This window comes from Uranotaenia lowii, chromosome 3 (genome assembly GCF_029784155.1).
Source record: "Uranotaenia lowii strain MFRU-FL chromosome 3, ASM2978415v1, whole genome shotgun sequence".
Taxonomy (NCBI): domain Eukaryota; kingdom Metazoa; phylum Arthropoda; class Insecta; order Diptera; family Culicidae; genus Uranotaenia; species Uranotaenia lowii.
In genome coordinates, this window is record NC_073693.1 from 69,838,780 (window position 1) to 69,865,255 (window position 26,476).

At 35.6% G+C, this 26,476-nt stretch overlaps 1 protein-coding gene across 6 annotated transcripts in view; it reads right to left on the minus strand.

Moving 5' to 3' along the window:
• LOC129753518 (homeobox protein orthopedia) overlaps nucleotides 1-26,476 on the minus strand; it is a 165,449-nt gene that overhangs the window by 18,622 nt on the left and 120,351 nt on the right. For all 6 annotated transcript variants that reach the window (XM_055749337.1, XM_055749336.1, XM_055749335.1 and 3 more), the window contains exon 4: nucleotides 1,710-1,779. In XM_055749337.1, the coding sequence (XP_055605312.1) occupies nucleotides 1,710-1,779 (70 nt within the window). The remainder of the gene's footprint in view (nucleotides 1-1,709; nucleotides 1,780-26,476) is intronic.

The window sequence follows — 26,476 nt, forward strand, 5'->3', positions numbered from 1 at the left end:
CTCACTTTGACAGAGATTTCCGTTACTTTGATGTATCCTGATTTTTTTTCACACGTTTTCCAATTTTTGAAAAAAAAAAAATGCTGGTAACCCTGCTATCACCACCCATCGATTCGGCATTTAGCAGAGCACGCACATGGTGAATTGCTTCGCGTTTGCCGCTATTTAAAAAAAAACCAACTAGGTTCTTAAGTGACGGAAATAAGGTAATTTTTGAGCACCGGAAAATAAGTTCTTGTGATCTTAATCTATAAGATACGCACTGCAACATGATGTACACATTGTTCCTCAATTTTCACCATAACAAATTTTTTATTTTTCATCATAATTAATTTTAAAACGCATTTTTACTTTAACTTGTTGTCTCGGGCGTATAGAGCACGATTGATCGGGGCACGATGAGCATTTTCTACCGTAAAGTCTAGCAACGAATTCAACTCGACAAAGTTAACTGAATTATAGAGCCACAGCTTGATGATTTAGTCTATTGGTTAGGTGTCGGAAAGGTATTATCTTCCCGCAAGAGACCTGGTCGAGGTGATTTTTTTCTTCATTTACCATTCATGATCGATTATTTTGATTGTTGCATTATACGGATAGTAGCATCATCCGCCAAATAAATCACCAGAATCATCATGTATGAGTGTGTGTGAATTGTTTGTATTCTACAAACAGACATACATTATTTTGTTATTGCTTTGTTTGATAGATCTTCGACTCACCGTTTAGTGCAAAATGTTGTTCGACTCACCGTTTAGTGCAAAATGCATCGATCATGAATGGTAAAGTAAATGATAAAAAATCACCTCGACCACGAATCGAACTCGAGTCTTCTGATTATCTCTCCGACACCTAACCAATCGGCTAAATCATCAGATGAAACAAGTCAAGCTGTCCCTATATAATTCAACTAACTTAATCGAGTTGAATTCGCTGTTTGGTTCTACGGCAGAAAATGCCCATCGTGCCCCGATGAATGGTGCTTAAACTGTCCCTGTGAGCGTTCTCATTATGCCCCTACAGTGACCGATTTTCAGTTTTTGGCAAAAAAAAAAAAATAAAATGGATTTTTAAACGTTTTTATCTACTTTTTCAAGTTTTGTTGTTAGGAAATAGACTTTTTTAGTGTCTGAATACGAAACAATGGAGTAACCTACTAATTATGGCTGTTTTTATTGAGTAAATTAGCGCCCTTTTTAAGGTGGCCAACATGCCCTTATCTCCCCTAGTCAATATCAATAAAATAATATCAAAGTCGTCTAAAAATTGAATGACCAAGCGAAAAAGTCAGTCAGGCAGCAATGTCAATGTTGCATTCCGCTTTTTATTTAGTTTTGGGGTTGTGTTGAAAAGGATTTTATGTTTTTTGTAGCACAACAAATTGAAAAATGAAATCTTTTATTGCGAGAAAAAAATTTCGCAACATTCAAGATGTTGATCTTTCAAATCGGCCATGACATTGTAAGCTCAACAGAAACTTAGTATCGCAGAACATAGACATTCAAGGCACTATCGAAGTCGACTGACATTGGAAGTCTGACACTGACCATTTGCAGCTCCGATTACAAGTTATTTTAAACTGTGTTGTACTTTAAAGATTTCGAAAAAATGTAAAGTGATCAACTTAAGATTTTTAAGCTTAAAAATTGTCATACGACTGTTTTTGGATTTTTTTTTGTTTATCTGGAGTTTATCAATCTGAAACATACCTGGAGTTCTGAATACGTTGGTTGTCTTCTTTCGTTTCTTCCACTTGGCTCGTCGATTTTGGAACCAAACCTGAAAACGGAACAAAAAATGAAAAAGCAATTAGATGGAATTCGAAATTTCTCATCATCGCAATCAAAAGTTCGTTAAAATAGCTGTACCCGGGAAAAATCTCAATATTCAGAAATGTCGTTCCAATTTAAGCAAACGGGAGAAAATGTCGACAGTCCTAATTCGGAGACTACCTCCCGGTGGAAAGTTCTCATTCTCGATGCACCCTCTTATTCTTTTTTCTCGCCTAAAGTGGCAATGAAAGTGGGATTGTTTATCTGGAGCAAGGAAGAACCGCCACTGTCAGTATTTTTTTATCCCGAGCTTCAACCGGCAGCCGAAAATGTCGCGCTTCTTCCTCACGTGCAATTTATTATTTATTATTGTTTATCATTATGGTTATGATTATTATGTATGAAATTGCGCCAGGAGACTAAAAGCGAGAAAATAAGCAATGCCGGTCGCGGAATAGGGAACTTGCTTGGCCGGGCTAAAACCGACAACCGAAAATTGAACTCCTGGAAACAATCAGGAGCTACGAGTTCTACGGGTTCCACTTTTTGGCAGCAGCAGCTTAAACAAGATGATCTACGATTATGGTGATGATGTCGTGGTGAGCATTTCCCGGTACCTGGTACAGGATTGAATCCTTTGTAGGAAATACTGCCGCCGTTTGTGCTCGGAAAATTGCAATTCCGCGTTTCGCGGAACGGCTAGCTGTTATCTACGTACCTGACTGTATTTAAAAAGAATCCAAGCAAAATTGAGGAAGTTGATGAAATGAGAAGGAGAAAATGACAGTGCTCATAAGGTGAAACTGAAATGTAAAGGCCCATTTACACTTTTCGTGAAAATGAACGTTAAAAATCTTATTTCGTCAATAACTCGACACTGTGACTAAACTAGATTTTGTTACGTGGTGGAATCGATGGGGAATGGTTGAAAGATGAAAGTCAAACTGGTCTTGTTGTTTAAAAATTCTTAGAATCGATTAATTTTCGATTCCCATCTTTCAACCATTCCCTACACTAGTTGTAAGTTACAACTTGTAACCAGCGATGCCACTTTGAAATCGGTATTTTGAAGTCCGAAAAATCGGTATACGGTATGATAATCATCATAAAATTTATGATAATTAATCATTCATAGGTCAGAGTTTTATCTTAAGATTTAGCTTTTCTTCTGCGTCAAATGATTTTTCACAGTTAAATGATCTGTTTTATTATACAGTTTTTTAATGTGCTGATCTCTTAACTATTAGATTATCAATACATACTTAGTTTATTGAGACTTGCTGGCTGAATAGGCACTAGAATAACATTGGTTCAAAATTTAAAAAATATACGAAAGTTTTAATTATGTTATGGAAATAACTTTTCTGGCTAAGGAAGTTATTCAAAAATGGGTATGAAATCGATATGTGTTGCCAAAAATCGGTATTTCAAATATACCAATTCTTGAATTTCATCAAAAAATCGGTGTAAATACCGGAAAATCTATTCAGGTGGCAAAAATGACAAAATTGACAAAAATGAAAAAATGACAAAAATGACAACAAGGGCTTGTGATATAGCTCAGATGGCAAGTCAGTTGCTTTCTGAGCCGATGTCCGTGAGTTCAAGCCCAAGAGTAAACATCGATCACAGTTGTACCGGATAAGTTTTTCAATGACTTGTCCGCCAACTTCATCGTTGATATGAGTCGCGAATGACATGAAGATGTCAAAACGACTATAATCGAAAAAAAAATGACAAAAATGACAAAAATGACAAAAATGACAAAAATGACAAAAATGACAAAAATGACAAAAATGACAAAAATGACAAAAATGACAAAAATGACAAAAATGACAAAAATGACAAAAATGACAAAAATGACAAAAATGACAAAAATGACAAAAATGACAAAAATGACAAAAATGACAAAAATGACAAAAATGACAAAAATGACAAAAATGACAAAAATGACAAAAATGACAAAAATGACAAAAATGACAAAAATGACAAAAATGACAAAAATGACAAAAATGACAAAAATGACAAAAATGACAAAAATGACAAAAATGACAAAAATGACAAAAATGACAAAAATGACAAAAATGACAAAAATGACAAAAATGACAAAAATGACAAAAATGACAAAAATGAAAAAAATGACAAAAATGACAAAAATGACAAAAATGACAAAAATGACAAAAATGACAAAAATGACAAAAATGACAAAAATGACAAAAATGACAAAAATGACAAAAATGACAAAAATGACAAAAATGACAAAAATGACAAAAATGACAAAAATGACAAAAATGACAAAAATGACAAAAATGACAAAAATGACAAAAATGACAAAAATGACAAAAATGATAAAAATGACAAAAATGACAAAAATGACAAAAATGACAAAAATGACAAAAATGACAAAAATGACAAAAATGACAAAAATGACAAAAATGACAAAAATGACAAAAATGACAAAAAATGACAAAAATGACAAAAATGGCAAAAATGACAAAAAAGACAAAAATTACAAAATTACAAAAATGACAAAAAATACAAAAATCACAAAAATTACAAAAATGACAAAATTTTCAAAAAATTACAAAAATAACAAGAGTGAAAAAAAAAAATCTGCAATGTGGTCAATTCTACCAATTTTGTCAATTTGTTTGTTTGTAAATTGGTTTCAATTTTTTTTTAGTGTGTCATTTCTTTGTGTTTTTTAATTTCTTTTTGTCTTTTCCATCATTTCTGTTCATTTTCTCAATTTGACCAAAATTATTAGCTTTGTCATTTTCGTTTTTTTTTTGCTAATCTGATAAACTTTGTCATTTTTTTTAAATTTTGGCAATTTTGTCCGTATTGTCAATTTTCCAAATTTCATAATTTTCGACAATATTAAGTTTCTATGAACAAACTTGGAATTTTTCGAAACACTAAAGCACTAAATCGAAACACTGATAGTTACGTTGAGAATAATTTTAGGAATACTACTTCAGAGTCATTAAACTTGCAATAAATTTAAGGAAAACAATTTTTTCACAATTTTTAGACTCACCAATTTTTTCAGAATACACGCTCTTACTATTGCTAGGATCAAATTTTAAATATCATTTATGTAGGGCTAGAAGCGACCATGAGGCAAAAAAGTAAGGCAAAATAGTTACTTTTAGGTAAAATTAGGGTAAAAATAGTGACCAGATCAAGTCGAAAACTTACTCAATAGTGATTCCAAAAATTCCTATAGATCGATTTTAGAAGGCTCTTGGCCCCACTTATAGAAAGGCATATGTGGGACAAAAACCAACATTTTACCTAAATGAGTTTTGATGATTTAAGAATAGCGACTATAGAGTTCTAAAATTTTGTTCGACGAAAAGTTTGAAGAATAGACTTGATGTTAAGTGAATATTGGCTCAATATTGAACAATAAATGACATAAATAAAGAAAGTCATAACGTAAAAATAGAAAGATCCTCATAAAAAAGTGACAACACATTGATACAAGATTGAAAATAGCTCACAACAGTATGTTGACAGAAGATTGACAAAAGACTTACAGAAGCTTAGTAAAAAAAATATCGAAAGATTCTAGATATTCACACAAAAAAGAACACAAATTTGACTAGAATAATCTTCTTAGTAGAGTATAACTTGTTAATTCAAAACTAACTCAAAGAACATTTGCTAATAACAATGAAACATCAAGCAGAATTAAAAAAAATCATTAAAAATTGAAAAGGTTTTATGAGGTTTTAGAATGCCTCGCAAACTTTAAAAAAAGCCCTTAAAATTTTTTTGGAAATATTGCAGAAGTTCCTCATAATACTGTAAAAAAAATCATGAGCCAACCTCCAAAAAGGTGGAGAGATAACTGAAATATGTTTTGAAATCGTCAATTGATTCCAAGCTATCTTTTGAAGGATATCCAAGTAACAATTCGTGTTTTTGAATGCACTCTAGTCCAACTATGAACATTTGACTAAACATTTGTATATTTATAGACATTTGAAAATGTCAATAAATATACAAACTTTGAAATGAATTAACAGATTTTTTCGATTCAATTAAGTCACTTTTCACAAGTTTACCTTACATTCAATTCAACCAAGAGCATTAATAAATAATAGCAAATGTTACCAGCCATGCCATGCCATTACTTTTTGCATATTTTGCACTTAGATGTGGTGAATATTAGTTTTCATAGGTTTACGAAAAGCCCTGTTTACAGTTCCTGTGAACTCGGACGCGAACGTGAACGTGAACTCACCACAGTGAAAAAATATTCCGCAGTGAACTGTCAAATCGGTCAAATCTTCGAAATTAGCAAGAGGTTTGTTCAATGACAGGTTGAAATATGGTTTCGACCGGTAAATGACAAATCATTCAACCAATGTTTTTATCGATACTAGTCGAATCGGTGTTCAAATTTAAATTCAAATTTCTTAAAAAATATATAAAAAAACATATTGTTCTTCTTCAAAACATATTCAGCTTTGGGGCTTGTGATATTAGACTGAGTCGATTTGGGGTCATTTTTGAATATCTCAAACCCTGGGGTCTAAAAAGCTTCGTCCTGGTGCAAAACTCATCCATGATTTTTTGCAGAATTTTTAAATAACGTTTACATGAGTAAATTTGAACTTTTAGGTTTGTATGAGAAAATTGAATATTTTGTACTGAAAAATCAACATCATTTTTGTTTCTTCTGTGGAACCAAGCCAGCTGATGGTTTTTGTGCCAATTTATAAATTTTCTCACGGAAATTTTTCGCTGAACAACTTTATTGAAGACCGTAACTTTGTATCTTAATAGGCAAAAAAGTTATAAGCTGTTTAACAGGGTGCGATAAATCATCAGGAGAATTCTGGAATCTCGGGAGCAGTAGGATGATTTTAATATTTGTCGAAAAGATATCCGAAGGATTTTACAACAGCTAAGTATCCATAATTAAGAAAAAAAAATTTAGTCTTTGTATTTTTAGCAGTTAACGTATACTCAACCACTATGATTTGCTTGAAGGTTGTAAATTGTTGCATTAACACAACGATGTTTGAAGTTGTTTTTGTGCAGAACGGAATGTGATATTTTGATTGCAGCAAATTTTAAGGTCTCCTATATTTTCTTAAGATTTAAAATATGCAGTTTATGGAATAAGATTTTCATTAAGTGAAAGTGTGTTTTTTGTTTATACTTAGTGCCACAGTGAATGATTCGATAGGGAAGTGTGAAGGCATTTTCAACGTATGAACTTATAAAGCTATTTTATCAATCCACATATTATTGTTAGCAGTGACTTGTTGTGGCGATAAGAGTGACGCGATCGTTATTGGTGTGGACTAGGTTTAATATCAGACACTTTTTTTTTTATATATAAACTGACTGAATTAGTTTCGGTTGATTCAATGTGTCTCAGGACCCGTTTCGTTTGTGTGGGTTGAAGGTGTAGGATCTATGAAGAAAAGCACAGTGTGCACGCGCGCGCACGCGCATGTGTGTGTGTGTGTGTGTGTGTGTGTGTGTGTGTGTGTGTGTGTGTGTGTGTGTGTGTGTTATGTGGCTCTTCCTTATAGAATCATTTCTATTATGTTCAACGATACAGGGCTACCAGTTCGACCAAATGAAATCTTACACTCTAGCTGTTATCCGATTTTTTTTTCAAATTTATTTGGATTAAGTTTTGACATTAGACTGAGTTTCAAAAGATTTTTTTTTGATAGGTACCTTCAGCTGTTGGTGAATAAGACCAACAGAATGTACTCAAAATATTATCACATGAATGATTTTTATAAGATCGAACAGATTATTTTTTGATTTGCTTGGTTTTCTAAATATTTTTTTTTCTTCATTTCCGGATCAGATAATTTGTTATTAATCATGGAATATTTGACTACATTGTTTATAAAATATTTTGAAAATTTGAAACCTCATCCAGGAAAAAAGCTTTTTATAAAAAACTGATTAGACGTAAAGTTTTTTTTTTCTATTCATGAATATTTATGTAGGTATATATTTCATTAACGAACATAAACGTAATGTTTATCTAGAGAAGTAATGTATTGGACTTCAAAGCGATAACCAAAATCCAAAGTCCAGGATGTATCTAGTTCTAAATTTTAATTTTCATACTTCTCTGATGGTTTCAATCGTCAACATTGATTTTATTTTTCATAATAAACAGCTGCTTAACTTCGTAACTCATTGAACTTGGCATTAAACAGTTTTAATAAATTTGCGGTGTAACCGTTGTTGAATTTTTCCCAAAAAATATCATTAACTTAGAACTCTCTACCTCTCCCATATTTATTATTTGGTTTGTTTTAAATACATAAAATTATTCGATTCACTTTTCAATTATAAAAAAAAAAAATATGCATTTGTTTGGTATTTAAAGTAACCTACAGTAAGTAAGTAAAACTGAATAAAATAAAGTAACCTTAGTTAATCTGGCAATCAAATAATATCCATAATTAGGAAATAACATGCCATTAAAATGTAAACAATACGCAATGGAAATTAAAGAAAGTTGAAATCTAACACTTATTTTGATCAAAAATAACGCAAATTATTGTAACACATAAAATTTTTCTACAATATAATTGAGGAACATTACAAAGACCAAGGAAAGAGATTTAGTGAATAGGTAGAACATACAGATCCATACACTTGTCAAAAGTGTTTCCAGATCATATCCCTCTGAACCCACACTCCCAAACCAAATTTTTTGCTAGGATGCAGAGGTGACCTCGGTCCTAAAGCACAAATATAATTCTTTCATCCTTTTCTCTATTTTTCCTTTCTATCTATTGACTACTAGGACGTGGCCGGCGCCGTTATTGACGTTTCAAAGAGAGAGCATCAGTTTTGTCCATTGAGAATGAGCTACTAATCTCAAGTACCATTCTTTTGACCTCTGAGCAAAATTGATGGTCTCGGTCAATCACGGAGTAGCAACCATTGGCGATGTGGAATTCATTCTACTGAGCCACTCCAGCGACCGAGGAGTTCAAAATGCTATTATTTATTGTTCGATAAAAAGTTCAATTAAGCCTTCTTTTTTCAGTTGTGAAAAATACAAGATTAAAAAAATAATAATAAGGCTTAAATTTTCAAAAGCATTTTGGACTCGACGATTTAAGGTGGATGTGAGTAGTCGATCAAGCTAAGCTAAGCTAAGCTAAAAAAGTTATAAGCTGTTTAACAGAGGTATGTCTTTTCGCACTGATGAACAATAAATTCCATTGACATCACTGCTGGAGCCTCGCGAAGAGATGCATGAAAAGTAGTCATGCAATACTTCGTTAGGCACCCAGCAGTGATGTCAATTGAATTTATTGTTCATCAATGCGAAAAGACATACCCCTCTTAAACAGCTAATAACTTTTTTGTCTAATAAAATACGAAACTACAGTCTTCAACAAAGTTGTTTAGCGGAAAATTTCCTTGAAGAAATTTATAAATTGGCACAAAATCCATAAGCTGGCTCGGTTCCACATATGAAACAAAAATGATGTTGATTTTTCAGAACAAAATATTCAATTTTCCCATACAAACCTAAAAGTTCAAATTTACTCATGTAAACGTTACTTAAAAATTCTGCAAAAAATCATGGATGAGTTTTGGACCAAAACAAAGCTTTTTAGACCCCAGGGTTTGAGGAATTCGAAAATGACCCCAAATCGACTCAGTCTATTGTGATATAGCTCAGTTGGCAAGTATATTGTCTCCTGAGCCGATGTCCGTGAGTTCGAGCCCAAGAGTAAACATCGAACACAGTTGTACCGGATCAGTTTTTCAATAACGATCCGCCAACTGTAACGTTGATAAAGTCGCGAATGCCATAAAGATGGTTAAACGACTATAATCGAAACAAAAAAAAATTCAGCTTTGAAAAAAAAAGAAGAAAATAATCCAAAAATCCTTATCTATGAATACAATGAATTTAAATTTAAATTATGAATTTAAAGTACTCTCAAAAAGTATTTATCGATGAAGGAGTAACGAGCTTTCGCAATTTGTTTATTTTGAAAAGGTTATTGAAAGGACGTTATGAATAACTTCTACAAAATAGCCATTTTTTTTGTTCTTGAGGAAAAAACAAATTCAATATTATTCCTTGATAAGTGAAATGATCGAAAAGGTTTTTATAAAAATAAAATGCATCAGTTCACTTTTTTTCGTTAATTTGGCTGCTTTTCAGGTTCTCCTTAAAACACATTAATTTTGAATCATTTCATAAATTTTCCAATTATTTCCATACCTTTTCTAAAGCACACATTTGAACAAAGCGGAATCCATGTTTTTTTTCTTATTTCATTGGACCCTGGCCATTCGATGATCATCAATTACATTTATTTGTTGAGAAACTCTTCCAACAGGTGCAATTAAATGATGCCCAAGCGGATTTAAAATTAAAAAAAAATCGTATACGTTTCATTTCAAACTCGTAGTATTTTTGGCCTTTAGTTGCCTCTAAATGTGCTTGCAATTTAAAAACTTATTTTAATGGAACAAAATGAACGTGACGTGACGTGAAAATGAACGTGGAATTTATATTCACCACTATTGTTCGTTTTCCGTTTTCACTTTCGCTCAGCGCGTCTACACTTCGAGCAGAATAGCAGTGAACGCGGAAAAAATATTCAGCAGTGAAAATCGGAGGAATTGAAATAAAATCAATTTAAAGGGGTTTTGAACAAGGGAATCAGTTTAAAAATCATCTTTCAAGCATTCCGCATCTATTCCATCTAGTTTCGCAGCCATGAAATGCAGCATAGTCGAGTTTTTGAAGAATAGAAGTTTTTCCATTTTCACGTTCGAAAGAACTGTAAATGCACCTAAAGAAGGAAAAGAGAGGGAAAAAAGGAACACGTCAAATAGACGTAATTCTTTGGGTAAATCTGATATAAATACTTACTACGTGTCTTGAAACAATTAACATTAAACGGAATTTTCAATAATTAGAAAAAAAAAGTTAGAAAATTAGCTCAGTTGTAAAGTAATTATTGGAAAAAGTGACTTTAGTAACGAAATTTCAAAATAAGTGACATCTGAGTGACCTGTCTGAAAAAAGTGACAAAGTTACTAAAAAGTGACCAACTTCTAGCCCTGTATATGTATTCCGAATTTTTTTAGGAATTTTCTTACGTGGCTTAAAAAAATAATTCAGATCTCTCACATTGTGCCGATAGTTTAAACCTTCCTGCAGAAAGCTATTGTGAGATTTTAATTCTCCCTGCCTTTCTCGAATCTTCTGGCTAGAGTATATTTTATTACTAGAAAAAAGATCCCTATCCCCTCTTTTTTTTTAGGAAAAGTATGTTTTTCAAGCTTCAAACTTCAGATTTTACAGATTTTCTAAAATGAGTACTCAATTTTTCGTGGCTTTTAAAAGAAATACATGCTTTTTTCATCACAGAAATCCATAACAATTTTTTTGGGAATAGTAGGGGAAACGGACCAATTTTGGACCGCTTTGGGAAGTGGCTATGCTATTTTCTGAAATAAAAAAGTGCATGTTACAATTTTTGACTGCTTTATCCTTTCATTATGAAGATCAAGGCTTTTTCTTTCGAAATATATCGTCGTTTGTTGCAATGTAACAAGATTTAAGCCTAAAAACGCGTTTCTTCGATAATTACTCTGGTTGGTATTTTGGACCACCAGATTTCTATTTTGGACCACCCTCTGGACCTATTTTGGACCACCCTTAAACTAAAAAAGTTTTCTTTTAAAATTTTGCTATATTTACGACAGCGATTGTTGCGCAGTTATGCGAATAATTCAGTTAATCTTGTTGTTTCTTATTCTCGTAGCCAAGTTTTATTTGTTCGATAAGAATAGAGTTAAAACAAGAAAAACTCCTCCGTTATATAGCGTGTTTCAAATGTTTTGAAAATTCCGACAGCAAACTGCAATCTCGACGAAATTTATTCTGCAGTGTTAAACACTGGCCAATGGCTTATCTTTAGGGTAAATTTTCAAAACGCAAATCTCCTTCAGGCGACCCAATGGTAAGTTAAGAAAGTCTGACATCATTAACTCCGCGACATCAATTGAGGCATTTTGACTTCCAAAACCTTATTTGATTTGGTTTGGCTTCAGTTCTGAAAACATAGATTCAAAATGATAAAAAGGTGCGAGAATTATTCTATCTTTTTAACCATCTAGAAGCCAGATTTTTTTCGCTTAAAAATCGACAAAATATCATCTTTGAAACAACTTTTGTTCCAAATAAAAAATTATTGTTGGAGTAAATTTTTCAACAGTTTTTTTTAAATTGCATAACCACAGGGGCTAAAAAACTGGATTTCAGTACATTTTCGCTTGTAATTTTTACACATTTCTACAATTTTCTTCCAATTTTCGAAACATATATAACTATATTTGGATATATTTTTATTAAAAATGTTTTAACTTAAATTGAGGTAATTCAACAGTTACAAAAAATAAACTTGTTGTATATTTGCGATTTTCGGTCGTTTTTTCCAAACCACTCCGGGTTTATATTTCGTCTCTTCTACCTAACCAAGTTTTTTATCTACTAAAAACTCAACCTTGAATAGTGGTAACTTTTATACTAAACTGTCAATACATTTTCATGAAGCATCAAAAATAAGGACTTGGTGCAAGTCTAGTTGTTTCATGTTTTAAGCTTCATTAAGCTGTAGCTTTTGACAACTGCTTATCAAACCGTTGCCAATAACATGGATTACAATATGTGATTGAAATAGTGTGCATATATCTTTCATATAGTCGTACAACGTCTTATTACGTCCCTGAACATTTAGCAGCAAGTTTAATACTAAGGTTATGTTGAGTGGTCCAAAATAAGTCCCTTTTGAATTAAGTAGGACCTATTTTCGACATGGGTCAAATTAAGATTAAAACATGATTTTTTGGTTCTTCGGGCTGGAAAACTAGTTTTCAAGTGTTTTATCAGATCTTTGAATATGTATGTAGTTATTAAATTTATCTCAGTTATGCAGAAAACCTCTTGAAAGTTGACTCCAATAATGGCACGTCCTTCTGAAATGGCCTTGATTCGGTCCAACTGTGAAAAATCAAAACTTTATTTTCAATTTTATCTCCCTTATCAACTTATTTAAATGAAATGTTAGATATGATTAGAATCAGAAGAAGTAGCTTTAACTATATTTGTTCAAAATTTTCATGATTGACATGATTTTTGAGTGTAATATTGGAAAAAAGCGGAAAGGTGGTCCAAAATATGTACCCGGTCCAAAATAAGTCCGTTACCCTAATCACTGATAGTAATTTTTATTTGTCGTAAAAATAAAAAATTATTTTCTATAACCTTGTGGTGACGGCATTTTTTGAGTGAGAGTCAACAAAATGTTATTTAAATATCTATATGTAGTTCACGACTGAACTACGACGACTAAAGACGGCAAAGAGATGTGCCCTTAGAAATTTTAACAAATCAAGATCCTCCTATACTAAGGACATTTATCGTAGACTTAATTCTGTTTACAAAAAAGTCAGCAAACGTTGTCACCAAAACTATCTTACTCGAGTTCAGCGTGATCTCAAGTCCAGACCAAAATCGTTCTGGAAACATGTTAAAAGTCAGCGGAACGAACCTGGTCTGCCAAACCAAATGGTTCTGGATGACAATACGGCGAACTCTGATCGTGGAATCTGTGATCTCTTTGCCGAAAAATTCTCGTCTATCTACAATACAGCATCGACATCCCCTGAACATCTGGATAGTGCAGTCAGGAATATTGCGCCACTGGGCTTCTCTATAAACAACATTGTGGTTGAGGATGCAGTCATCTCAAAAGCAGCAAACAATTCTCTGCTTCTTATGGTGTGCCTCAGGGAAGCCATTTAGGGCCGATTATCTTCTTAATCTACTTCAACGATGCGCTCTCACTCCTCAACGGCCCAAAGCTATGCTATGCTGATGACCTAAAACTATTTTACAACATCAGCGGCCAGGACGATATTGATTTCCTACAAAATCAATTTAACCTCTTCGCACACTGGTGTGATATAAACTGCCTGCCTTTGAATCGCAGTAAGTGTGCAGTCATCAGCTTTTCAAGAAACCGGCAGCCTTTTTCCGCTGAGTACTTCCTCGGAGATGAGCCAATCGCACGCGTAGAACACATCAATGATCTGGGTGTAATTCTAGACCGGAAGCTGGAATTCAGGACACACACAAACTACGTTGTCGACAAAGCCTCGAGAAGTCTTGGATTCTTATTTCGAGTGTCCAAGAACTTCAAGGATGTGTATTGCCTGAAAAGTTTGTATTGCAGTATTGTTCGCTCTATCCTTGAATATGCATCAGCTGTTTGGTGTCTATACTACCAGAATGGAGCCGAACGGATCGAGGCTCTACATCGGCGCTTCTTGCGATTCGCCCTTAGACGCCTGCCTTGGCAAGACCCGTTTCACTTGCCAAGCTATGAACATCGATGCCGTCTCATAGACATAGACACTCTTCAAGCCCGCAGAAACGCAACACGAGCTTCCTTCGTCACCGATCTCTTGACATCGCAAATTGACTGCCCAACGCTCCTAGAAGCCATCCCTAAGTGTGCGACCCGTGGACTTAGAAACCAAGATCTGCGATTGTATATTCCCATTCGTTTGAACAATTATGGAGCTAATAGCGCTATCATCGGTGTAATGAAAACATTCAACCGTTTTTCTGAGCACTTCGACTTCAACGTTTCGAGAGATGTTTTCCGTAGTAAAGTTTTAAGTGTATTGAGAACCCTGTAATTAGACTTAGTACTCTTTTTATATTAATTTTAAGTCATCATTTGGACCAATATGTGTTCCGTTGATTTGTAATAAATAAATAAAAAAATAAATAAATAAAAGGGAAAGCGATATTTTTAGACTATCCAGAAACGAAAAGTAATTCAGACAATAACGTTGAAAATTCTTTAACATAAGAAACATAAGGGTATGAAAAATTATATTTTAGTATACTAACAACTACGAAAATTATTAATGTGGATAGTTCTTGAGATATTTACAGTGTAAGAAAAAATTTGGAAAAGTTACCGAATCCCTAATCTATTTTTTTAACTGTTTTCCAAATTTCAATCAATTCATATCATTTCATAGCTTTTTCTATTTTAACAAAAATGTAAATAAAAACTTTTTTTTGTCGAAAACGTGTTGTTGAATCGTTTCAAACGCTGAAAAATATCTTCAACGCCAAAAGACGGGTAGTGGGTAACAGAAGCACCGTAAAAGGTGTTTGCTGTTCGTCGTCATTCATGTGTTATTTTTTTCAGCGCCCCATCGGTTCACAACCGCTTTGGCTGGAAGAACGTCCATAGAGGGGGTAACGCGGAAATCAGAAATCAATGTTGGTGAGTTAAAACACTAGATAACGCTTAAAAAAATCAGTGTCAAAATATTGAAATTATGAATATTCATCCAATTTAGAACTCCAAATTAATTAATCTTTACGTTGCAAATTTTAAAATTTAATTTTATAATTTGTTTAAAAAAAAGGCATCAGTTGATGGAGCTAATTACTTCTTAGTGCTTTGAGTGTTTTTACGTAGATCCTATAGTTGATTCTATACATGGCGACCGTGATAATGCATCATGTTATGTGCCCTATCAATAAGGGAATACCAAATTTAGAAATTAAACGATCGAAACATACTGATTTCTTATTCTTGAACGATCCCTCCAGTTGAAACGAGCACCTGAACTTTAGAGACGAACCAAACAGAACCAGAAGACGAAGGTAAAAAAAATCCATCATCTCAAACAGCCACCACGTCAAAGGTAGCACATGCGGGATACAGAGAACGCGTCTTTAGTATAAAATTTCACACCTGCCTGCCAAAATATTTATTAGTCTCAGTTTTATTTACTCATCCATATATTTGTAGCCCTCTTTGTACCTGGTTTAGCGTGACTGTTGGCTTGTTTTTTTTCGGTTTCAAAAGGGTTTCATAAAGGCTTGATTTACAGGTGATCTTCCAGAAGCTTAAGTTTTGACTTGGATTTGTGAATGAAATTGAGCGACTGCCAATTTCTGTCTCAGAATATCAGGAACTGATAAAAAAACGCTGAAATATTTCAAGATTTCCAGTTCAATAACAGAAATTTTCGAAGAAAAATCGTTATATCCATTTGAATTTGTTTCTCCATAATTCAAGTAAATCGGATGATAGTATTGCACTGACGTTGCATTTATGGCAGGTGAATAAAAATTTTCTTCGAATTCATCTGAATATTAAAATCATCACAAGTCAAATCAAAACCATCCTAAGATAACAGGTGTCAAATATGTTGAACATGTAATGCACATTTAATGCTTTTTTGTCATTCCACTCTGGGGAATCGAGTCACTTTTTCCCCCTATCTCTAAAAAAAAAAATGAGCGAGTGAGTCCCTGCAATCTGTACGATTCTTGACTGCTGCTGGCGCAAAACGTAAGGAACAAAAAATAACGTCCTGATGAATCCACCTCCGCAGCAGAAGAATGTAGCGCTTTTGACAGGATAAAATTTTAAAATCTCTCAAAACGATTCCAATCATACATATAGAATTAGTTTGAAGTGAAAAAAAACCGATCGAAAAAAAAAACAATCCCATCCACTCAGACAAACTTTTCCTCAGTGGTTAGACCGCAAGCAACTGACTTAAAACTAGAGAATTCATTCCGGACACTTTTTTCTTCCCGCTTCCCATTGATGGACGGGTGAAGTGAAGTAACAAATCTGGAACCGAAATTCGGCGAGGGGGTAAAAATCCATGCAACTCGCTCGAATGCCAAAAAGAAAAGCTCTGCTGGATCATCGATCCGGGTGCGGGGAAAATGTTTACCGACGACGATTTCATAGATTTTTATTTCCATCATTTATATTTCAGTCGGATCTAAAGTAGTTTTACTTGTAGCTTCCATCTCCGGTGGGATTTTTTCCGTTCGTTTGTTTAATATTGTTGGTTAGAATCATTCCATGGCTCTGTTGCTGCTGGTGCCAATTCGAGGAGAGTGGGTTGGGCCAATATTTTTCTACACAGCACCAACATCATCCGAACGAAACATTCCGTTCGTTGATATGCTTTCGGTGACTTTTGTTTTATCCCCGGGAAAAAAAATGTCCACCTGGCAGGGGAAAAATGGGAAAACATTTTTTCTGGTTTTCCCTTTCCCTCCAGCGCAGACCGGAGAAGCACTCAGAACTGTGAGGTTTTGCGTTGTCGTCGGAGTCCTGAAGGAATGTTAGCCGTAACATTTGGCTTGGTTGTATCTGGTCGAGAATTGTTTTTTTGTCTATCAAACCAATGTTTTTGAATAATTTATCCACGTGCAAATGAAATAAAGGTTTAGAAATAGTATGGAAATCAGTTATGATATCTCTAATTTATTCCCGATTTCGTTGTCAAACATCGCAGCAATCAACAATCGGATCTGTTCAAAATAGAAAAATATTTAAATTGCGTTCAGTTGTAAAGTTGACAACTGTAGTTGTCGAAAATAGATATATTTATGGAGTGAAAAAATAGAAAACAGTTTAGACAACCAACAGATTTCTAAGAACTCCTCCAAACGTTCGTCTAAATATTATAACTACATAAGGATTTTTTATTGAAAAAATTTATATGAATTTAAATACCATATATACAAAGAAAACAATAATTTTTAAAAAGCTTAGCTAATTCTTAGTTCTTATGTCTGGTAATATTATTAGAATGCATCATGGTACATTTAATTTTTATTAGAAATTGTAAGAATTCAATAACACATTTGAAAATGATATGAAAATAATCAGAACAAACCATGAACTTTTTTTCACTGAACTCAACTTAGGGGAGATAAGGGCACAACGAGCACCCGGGGCATAATGAGCACTCCTCTTTTCTACAAAAGCACGTATTTTCATAATTAAATTTTTATGAGGATTTGTTTCGTACTTCCTATAGTATTAATATTTCTTCAAAAAAGAAACCTTCTTACCATCTTTACAGAAATATTTAAAAATAATCAACTAGGTTCTCAGGAGACGAAAACATTATAATTTTTGAGCACCACGAAATAAGCTTTTATTAGTTTTAAATCATCTTGATTCAAAATGTACGGACTGAAACATAATTCACATTGTTTCTCAATTTTCACCATCATTAAATTTTTGATTTTTTACTTAAATCAATTTTAAAATGCGTTTTTACTTAAATTTTTTGACTCGGGGCGAACAGAGCACTATCAATCGGGGCACGATGAGCGTTTTCTGCCATTTAATCTAGCAGCGAATTCAACTCGATGTAGTCAACTGAGTAATAGAGCTACAGCTTGTTTTGTTTCATCTGACGACATTAAAATAGTATATTGCCTAATTGGCTAAAACTTGAAAAAGTAGGTAAAAATGTTTAAAAATGCATTTTAAAAAATTTTGCCAAAAGCTGAAAACCAGTCACTATAGGGGCATAATTAGAACCCCCCTGGGGCAGTATAAGCACGATTTTTCGGGGCACGATGAGCGTTTTCTGCAGGGAATCTAGCACGAATTCAACTCGATGAAGTCAACTGCTTAATTGAGCTACAGCTTGGCTTGTTTCATCTGACGATTTGGCCTATTGGTTAGATGCCGGAGAGGTAATCAGAAGACTCGAGTTCGATTCCTGTTCGAGATGATTTTTTTTAAATACCATTCATGATTGATTTTTTTATTATTACGTTATATGGCTAGTAGCATCATCCGCCAAAAAAAGCACCAGAAACATGAAGTATGAGCATGTGTAATTTGTTTTATTCTACAAACGAGCTTACATCATTTTGTTATTGCTTTGTTTGATGGATTTACGTCTCACCGTTTAGTGCAAAATGCATCGATGATTAATGGTAAATGAAAAAAAAATCACCTCGACCAGAAATCGAACTCGAGTCTACTGATTACCTCTCCGACATCTAACCAATAGGCCAAATCGTCAGATGAAACAAGTCAAGCTGTAGCTCTATTAAGCAGTTGACTTCATCGAGTTGAATTCGCTGCTAGATTCCCCGGCAGAAAACGCTCATCGTACCCCGAAAAATCGTGCTTATACTGCCACAGGGGGGTTCTAATTATGCCCCTACAGTGACTGGTTTACAGCTTACGGCAAAAAATTTTAAAATGCATTTTTAAACGTTTTAATCTTCTTTTTCAAGTTTCAGCCAATTAGGCAATAAATAGACTATTTTAGTGTCTGAACACGGTACAATGATGTAATTCACATATTACATTGGCTGTTCTCTATGGTTAAAAAAGCGTTTTCCTTAAGGTGGCCATTATGCCCTTATCTCCCCTATATACCATAACATAAACCATAAAATATCATGAACATAGACGCTCCACGCTTTTGAGAGAAATTCAAGGTCCTGGAAATGGTTTCTGAATTATTTCCAAAAAAGGATGATAAAATCGAATGAGGATGAATTTGGCGAGTATAGATAGAATCAAACAGTGATAAAATCGAAAAACAATAATTTTTTAAATGATTTTCAATTTTTCAGTTCTGGTTCCGGTAATGTTATTAGAATGCAATGCAGAAATGTTCATTTAATATTTGTTAAAAATTGTTTGTAAGAATTCAACAAAACATTTGAAAATGACAAGAAAACAGTCAGAACAAACAATGCTAAAAATTTTCACTGAACTCGACTAACGGGAAAAAAGGTCATTAAATTCAAATTGATATACGGCATGAGAGGCGTTTTATGACTAGAAAGTAAAACTTGGTATCATATTGCCCGAATAAAGATGGTATAATGCCATGATTTTGGTTTCAATTTTCATATATGGATACTATAGTCATGCCTCGTTTAGTCAACATTTTCCGATGCCATTTTTCGGTGTCAAATGAGATCAAAATTTGGCAAATTCTTTTAAAAAGGCTCGCAAAAAAAAGTGACAAAATACTTTCTGTAAAACCAAAGTTTGGCAGAACTGTGCTATCCGCAAAATGTTGCATTGCCAGAATAAGCTTGTTTTTGCTTAGAAAATGACTCTGTTTAGAAAAATGTTGCCAGATTTTTTTCAGCACATATCCGGAAAAATTTATTCAAAAATCTGGCAAAATCCGAGCATTTGATTCCTAAATTGACAACCTTAGATCCGGCCAACATCCGGGCAAATTTAGTAAAAACCAAGAAATTACTAAACAAAAATTAAGAAAAAAAAGTAGAAAAAAAATTTCCATCAAAACTTATCGACAAATTAAAAATCGTATGTAAGCTTCCCAAAATTTGTAATGGTTATTTTTTTTTATGAAACAAGCTCATAAAATTTAAAAAACACTATATTTTCAAAGTTGGCTAGTGAAGTAGACAATGTGCAACTCGAGACCCCATACACCCAACCCTCGGGTAGTGGTCATATCACCTCTTGTCTGCAACTCCGATTCTCTACCTCCCCGTGGTACTAGCTGGGGTGCGAGCAACCTTAGCGGAGATCGGGTACCCAACTCCGGTGGATGCTTTGGTCGCATGCAGAATGAGTTAGGGGGCTTCGTACGCGTCTGTTCTCCATGTTAGGGGCGGCGTGCGGAGTGCAACAACGTCCTGGTGGTGTTCGGGACCCAAAACAGCAACATCACGACGGTCCTCCTGCGAGATAGTGGGGTTAGCTGCGGGCCTTGCGAGCCTGTGACTACTAAAAAAACCTGATTTAATACACTTGACAGTGGATTGTAGCCTTTCTTACAGCCTGTAAATTATATTTGGGTACATATAAAATAAAATGAATTATGAATTATGAATTATGATTAATGAATTTCATACGCAATAAATCCAAAATGAATTTAGGAAATAAAGATTCAAAGTTTTTATTAGGATAAAAGTATTTTTATATAATCATAAATTTCATATAAATAACCTTATTTGCAACTAATTGGAGATTTTTGAATAACTAGATTCTGGAATATCATGTATGATTCCGTTTCTATGACATTATAATCTAACTCAATTTACTCTTTTTGGAGTTACAGCATATGATATCTTCCAAATGGAAGGGGTATAAAAATTAAAAATACAATTTAAAAAAAGATACCTGACCATGTATTTCAAATAATTCAACCCCTCAAGTAGAGGAAACAAATACATAGATAAAATTATTGGATAAAATTTAAATTGCTAGAGTAAAATACGATACCAAAATGTAGAAAATCGGTAGAATAAATTTTGAAAATTAATAATATTGAAAATTTTGAAAGCGTAGTATTTTTAATTTTGTTATTTTGAGATTTTTATTCTGTTTTGTTGATTTTGTCTATTTCGTTAATTATGTTAATTTGGTCATTTTTTCCATTTTGTCAATAATGTCAATTTTATCAATTTTCATGATATTGTCAGCATTGTTAGTAAGTAAATTTTGTCAATTTAACCAATTTTCCAGATTTCGTCGATTTTAACAATTTTAATGATTTTGTCAATTTTTTCAAATTTGAAAATTCTGTCAATTTTTTCAAATTTGTCAATCTTGTCAATTTTGTCAGCTTTGTCAATTAAGTGCATTTGTCGATTTTGTCATTGTCAATTTGGCCAATTTTCTCAATTTTGTCAATTTTCTTCGATTTTGTCAAGTTTGTCAATTTTGTCAATCTTGTCAATTTTGTCAATTTGGTCAATTGGGTCAATTTTGTAAATTTCGCCAGTCAATTTTGTCAATTTTTTAAATAAAGTGAATTTTGTCGATTTTGTCTTTGTCAATTTTGTGAATTTTGACAATTTGGTCGTTTTAGTCAATTTTGTCAATTTTGTCGATTTTTGTCAGTTTTATCAATCTTGTCAATTTTGTCAATTCAGTGAATTTTGTCGATTTTTTCATCGTCAATTTTGTCAACTCTGCCAATTTTCTCGATTTTTTCAATTTTATAAATATTATCAATTGTTATGATTTTTTCAGCTAGGTGAATTTCGTCAAATCAATGAATTAAGCCAAGTTTGTCAATTTGGTCGATTTGGTCAATTGTGTCAATTTTGTCAATTTTGTCGATTTTTGTCGATTTTTGTCAGTTTTATCAATCTTGTCAATTTTGTCAATTTAGTGAATTTTGTCGATTTTCTCATCTCTTTTGTCAATTTTGTCAATTTTGTCAGTTTTGTCAATTTTGTCAATTTTGTCAATTTTGTCAATTTTGTCAATTTTGTCAATTTTGTCAATTTTGTCAATTTTGTCAATTTTTTCAATTTTGTTAATTTTGTCAATTCAGTGAATTTTATCGACCAATTTTCTCGATTTTGTCAATTTTATAAATTTCATCAAATTTTATGATTTTTTCAACTAAGTGAATTTTGTCAAATCAATGAATTATGTCAAGTTTGTCAATTTCGTCAATTTTGTCAAATTGGTCTATTTAGTCAATTTTTTCAATTTTGTCATTTTTGTATTTGGTCATCCTGGCGAAAATGTTTTTTTCTGTTTCTTCAACTTTGTCAATAATGATTATTAGAGCAAGTTTACTGGTGTTGGAAAAAAGTGGTAGAAGTTTTGACATTTTGAAAACTTTACCATGCAAAAATGTTTTCAAGATTTTTGGGCGTTGTATTTTTTTACAGCACTGTTTCTATTTCAGCCGTATGTGATAGAAATATTGCTATTTTTGCATCACAGCATACGAAACTACAACACGTGTTATTAAAAAACTTGAAGGCCACTGATCTTGAAAATGTTTTTGCATGACAAAATTTTCAAAATGTGCAAAAAGTGACCAAATTTCTACCACTTTTTCCCAACACCAGTGAACTTGCTCTTAGCATTTTAGCTTTATATGCATGTTCCAAAAAAAATCCCAAATGCTTCAAACTCTACTATGGAGGGCTTGGTGGCGCTACTGTTTGGTTGTCATCTTCCATTGGCTTCAGCAAGTGAAAGTTCAAATTGACCTCCAAGCAGTCATCGTTTTTGCAAGACACCAACCCCAACAACAACAACGCAACGTTAGATCTGAAGAGAGGAAGAGAAAAGGGAACAAAAAAACAAGCCCGAGAGCTTAAAGCTCGAGAGGATTCAGTAGCATTTGTCTTATTAGATTTAATTTGCTTCCACGGGCGAAATACTCTCCTGTCGTTGCTGCTTAAGAAAAAGCTTCGTAAGCACGAACGGCATGTGAGAAGATGAGAGGACATACATCGTCTGCGCACCCGTGTTGTTTTCCCCTTCTCAGAGCAATCTGTGCCTGAATATAATGTTGGGCGAAGTTACTATCGCTTCCGTACCATGCAGTGTGGGCATGACGTACTCATCAACGACTTCATCAATTTCGGGGTAGTACCCCTTGGTGAAAACCATTTTTATGATTCTACATTCGGGGCTTCGGTTCCGATATTTTTGCAATGGATTGGTATCAAACTGATCCATAAAAATTTAAAAAAAAATCATTGGCCGGGAAAGTTATAACTGTCTTCTTCCTCCCATACGGTTTCTGTCAGGATGACATCAAAACTTGAGTGGGAGTGAATTCTGTCTGTTCTCCCTTCCACACATCGACAGGTCCATACTTTTAGATAGCAAGCGCGTATCTATGACGTCACGTATAATTTGACGTCATATATACGATAATCTTGAGTTTAGTGATTGCTGGTTGTGGCTAGCCAGCCATATTGACACGTTTTTGGAGTGATGATTTGATGATAATTACTATGAAAATTTATTTTTCAAACTATTTTGTTTTTTTTTCTTTCTTTTATACATTGAAGAGGGAAAAAAATCTAATTTTTTAAGACAAAAATCATTTTTATTGTACTTCCCAGTTTCGCAAAAACGTGTGGACAATGTTTACAAAAAATCACACCAGCACACACAAATACACTGACATCGTCTGAACTCGTCGAGCTGATTCGATAGGTACCTATAAAGGTATATCTAAGACCCATAATTAAGGATCTCCCAAATCGACCGATAACTATACCTTTCTGTAAGAAAGGCAAAACATAAGCAACGAATAACGAACAACAAATTTCGGATGGAAATCGGCAAAGACACACGCGACGAAAAGGGACTAGCGATTGGAAACTTGGAACATGGAACTGCCGATCTCTAAATTTTGTGGGCAGTACCCACGTGCTCTCCAACGAATTGAAGAGCCGCAAATTCGACATCGTAGCGCTGCAGGAGGTATGCTGGAAGGGCTCCACGGTACGAACGTATCCAGATGGTCGTGCCATCTACCAGAGCTGCGGCAACACACACGAGCTTGGAACAGCTTTTATAGTGATGGGAAAGATGCAAAAGCGCGTGATCGGGTGGTGGCCGATCAACTCACGAATGTGCCGGTTGAGAATCAAGGGCCGGTTCTTCAACATCAGCATCATCAACGTGCACAGCCCTCACCTCGGAAGTACCGGTGACGACAAAGACGAATTCTACGCGCAGCTGGAGCGTGAATACGACCGTTGCCCAAAACATGATATCAAGATCGTCATCGGGGATTTCAATGCTCAGGTCGGCCAGGAGGAGGAATTTAAACCGACAATTGGAAGGTTCAGCGCGCACCAGCTGACCAACGAAAACGGCCTCAGACTCATTGATTTCGCCGCCTCCAAACGAATGGCCGTACGTAGTACCTTTTTTCAGCACCGCCTCCCACACAAGTACACCTGGAGATCACCGTACCAAACTCAATCACAGATCGACCACGTTTTGATCGACAGCCGGCACTTTTCGGACATCATCGACGTCAGATCCTGTCGGGGCGCCAACATCGAGTCGGACCATTATCTGGTGATGGTGAAGATGCGCCCAAAACTCTCCGTAGTGAACAACAAGCGAAACCGGCGCCCGCCTCGGTTAAACATCGCGCGACTGAAGCAACCTGAGGTCGCGGCAGACTACGCGCAATCGGTCGAAGCAGCGCTGCCGGCAGAGGGCGAGCTTGACGAAGCCCCTCTCGAGGACTGTTGGGATACCATCAAAACAGCCATCAACAGTGCGGCGGAGAACGTCATCGGTTATGTGGAGCGATCTCGACGAAACGACTGGTTCGACGAGGAGTGTAGGAGGGTGATGGACGAAGAAAATGCCGCGCGGGCGGCAGTGGTGCAAAGAGGCACCCGTCGAAATGTGGAAAATCACCGACAGCGGAAGAGGCAGCGAGTCCGACTTTTCCAGGAGAAAAAGCGCCGCCTGGAGGAGGAGGAGCTCGAGGAGCTGGAGCAGCTGCATCGTTCCCAAGAAACACGAAAGTTCTATCAGAAACTCAACGCATCCCGCAAAGGCTTCGTGCCGCAAGCCGAAATGTGCCGGGATAAGGACGGGGGTATCCTGACGGACAATCGTGAGGTGATCAAAAGGTGGAAGCAACACTTCGATGAACACCTGAACGGCGCACATGCAGGAGATCAAGACGGTGGGGGAAGGTACATCGCCGGCGTAGCCAACGACGAAGAGGAGCCACTCCCAACGATGAGTGAAGTTAAGGAAGCCATTCGCCAGCTGAATAGAAACAAGTCGGCTGGGAAGGATGGCATCGCAGCTGAACTCATCAAAATGGGCCCGGACAGGTTGGCCGATTGCCTACATCGGTTGACAATCCGGATCTGGGACATAGAACAGCTACCGGAGGAGTGGAAGGAGGGGGTAATATGCCCCATCTACAAGAAGGGCGACAAATTGGACTGTGAGAACTACCGAGCGATCACTGTCCTCAATGCCGCCTACAAAGTGTTGTCCCGAATCCTACTCCGCCGCCTAACGCCACAAGCAAACAGATTCGTGGGAAGTCATCAGGCCGGCTTCATGGAGGGACGGTCTACGACGGACCAGATATTCACATTGCGGCAAATCCTCCAAAAATGCCGTGAACACCAAGTCCCTACGCATCATCTATTCATCGACTTCAAAGCCGCATACGACACGATCGACCGTAACGAGCTATGGAAAATCATGGACGAGAACGGCTTTTCTGGGAAGCTGATCAGACTGATCAAGGCGACGATGGATCGAACGCAGTGCTGTGTGCGGATTTCGGGTGAATTGTCGAGTTCATTCGAATCGCGCAGGGGGCTTCGACAAGGTGATGGTCTATCCTGCATGATGTTCAACGTGGCGCTAGAAGGTGTTATTCGACGAGCGGTGGGCGAAATGCGGGGCACGATTTTCAACAGATCCAGTCAACTTATCTGCTTTGCCGATGACATTGATATAGTCGGCAGATCATCTGCGGCGGTGGAGGAGATCTACCGCAAACTGAAACGCGAAGCAGGAAGGATTGGGTTGATGATTAATACGTCCAAGACGAAGTACATGCTGGCCTGCGGATCCGAGACCGACCGAACCCGCTTGTCCAGTAATAACAAGGTCACGATCGACGGCGACGAGCTGGAGACAGTCGAAGACTTTTTCTATCTCGGCTCACTGGTGACCGCAGACAATGACACCAGCCGTGAGATCCGGAGGCGAATTATCAGCGGAAGTCGTGCCTACTATGGACTCCACAAGCAACTGCGGTCGAGAAGACTTAGCCCTCGCACGAAGTGTAACCTGTATATGACGCTCATTAGACCGGTTGTTCTCTACGGGCACGAGACATGGATATTGCTCGAAGAGGACCTGCGTACACTCGGAGTATTCGAGCGACGAGTGTTAAGAACCATCTTTGGCGGCGTACAGGAGAACGGAGTGTGGAGGCGAAGGATGAACCACGAGCTCGCGCGACTCTACGGCGAACCCAGTATCCAGAAGGTGGTGAAGGCTGGCCGGATACGCTGGGCTGGACATGTTGCTAGAATGCCGGACGAC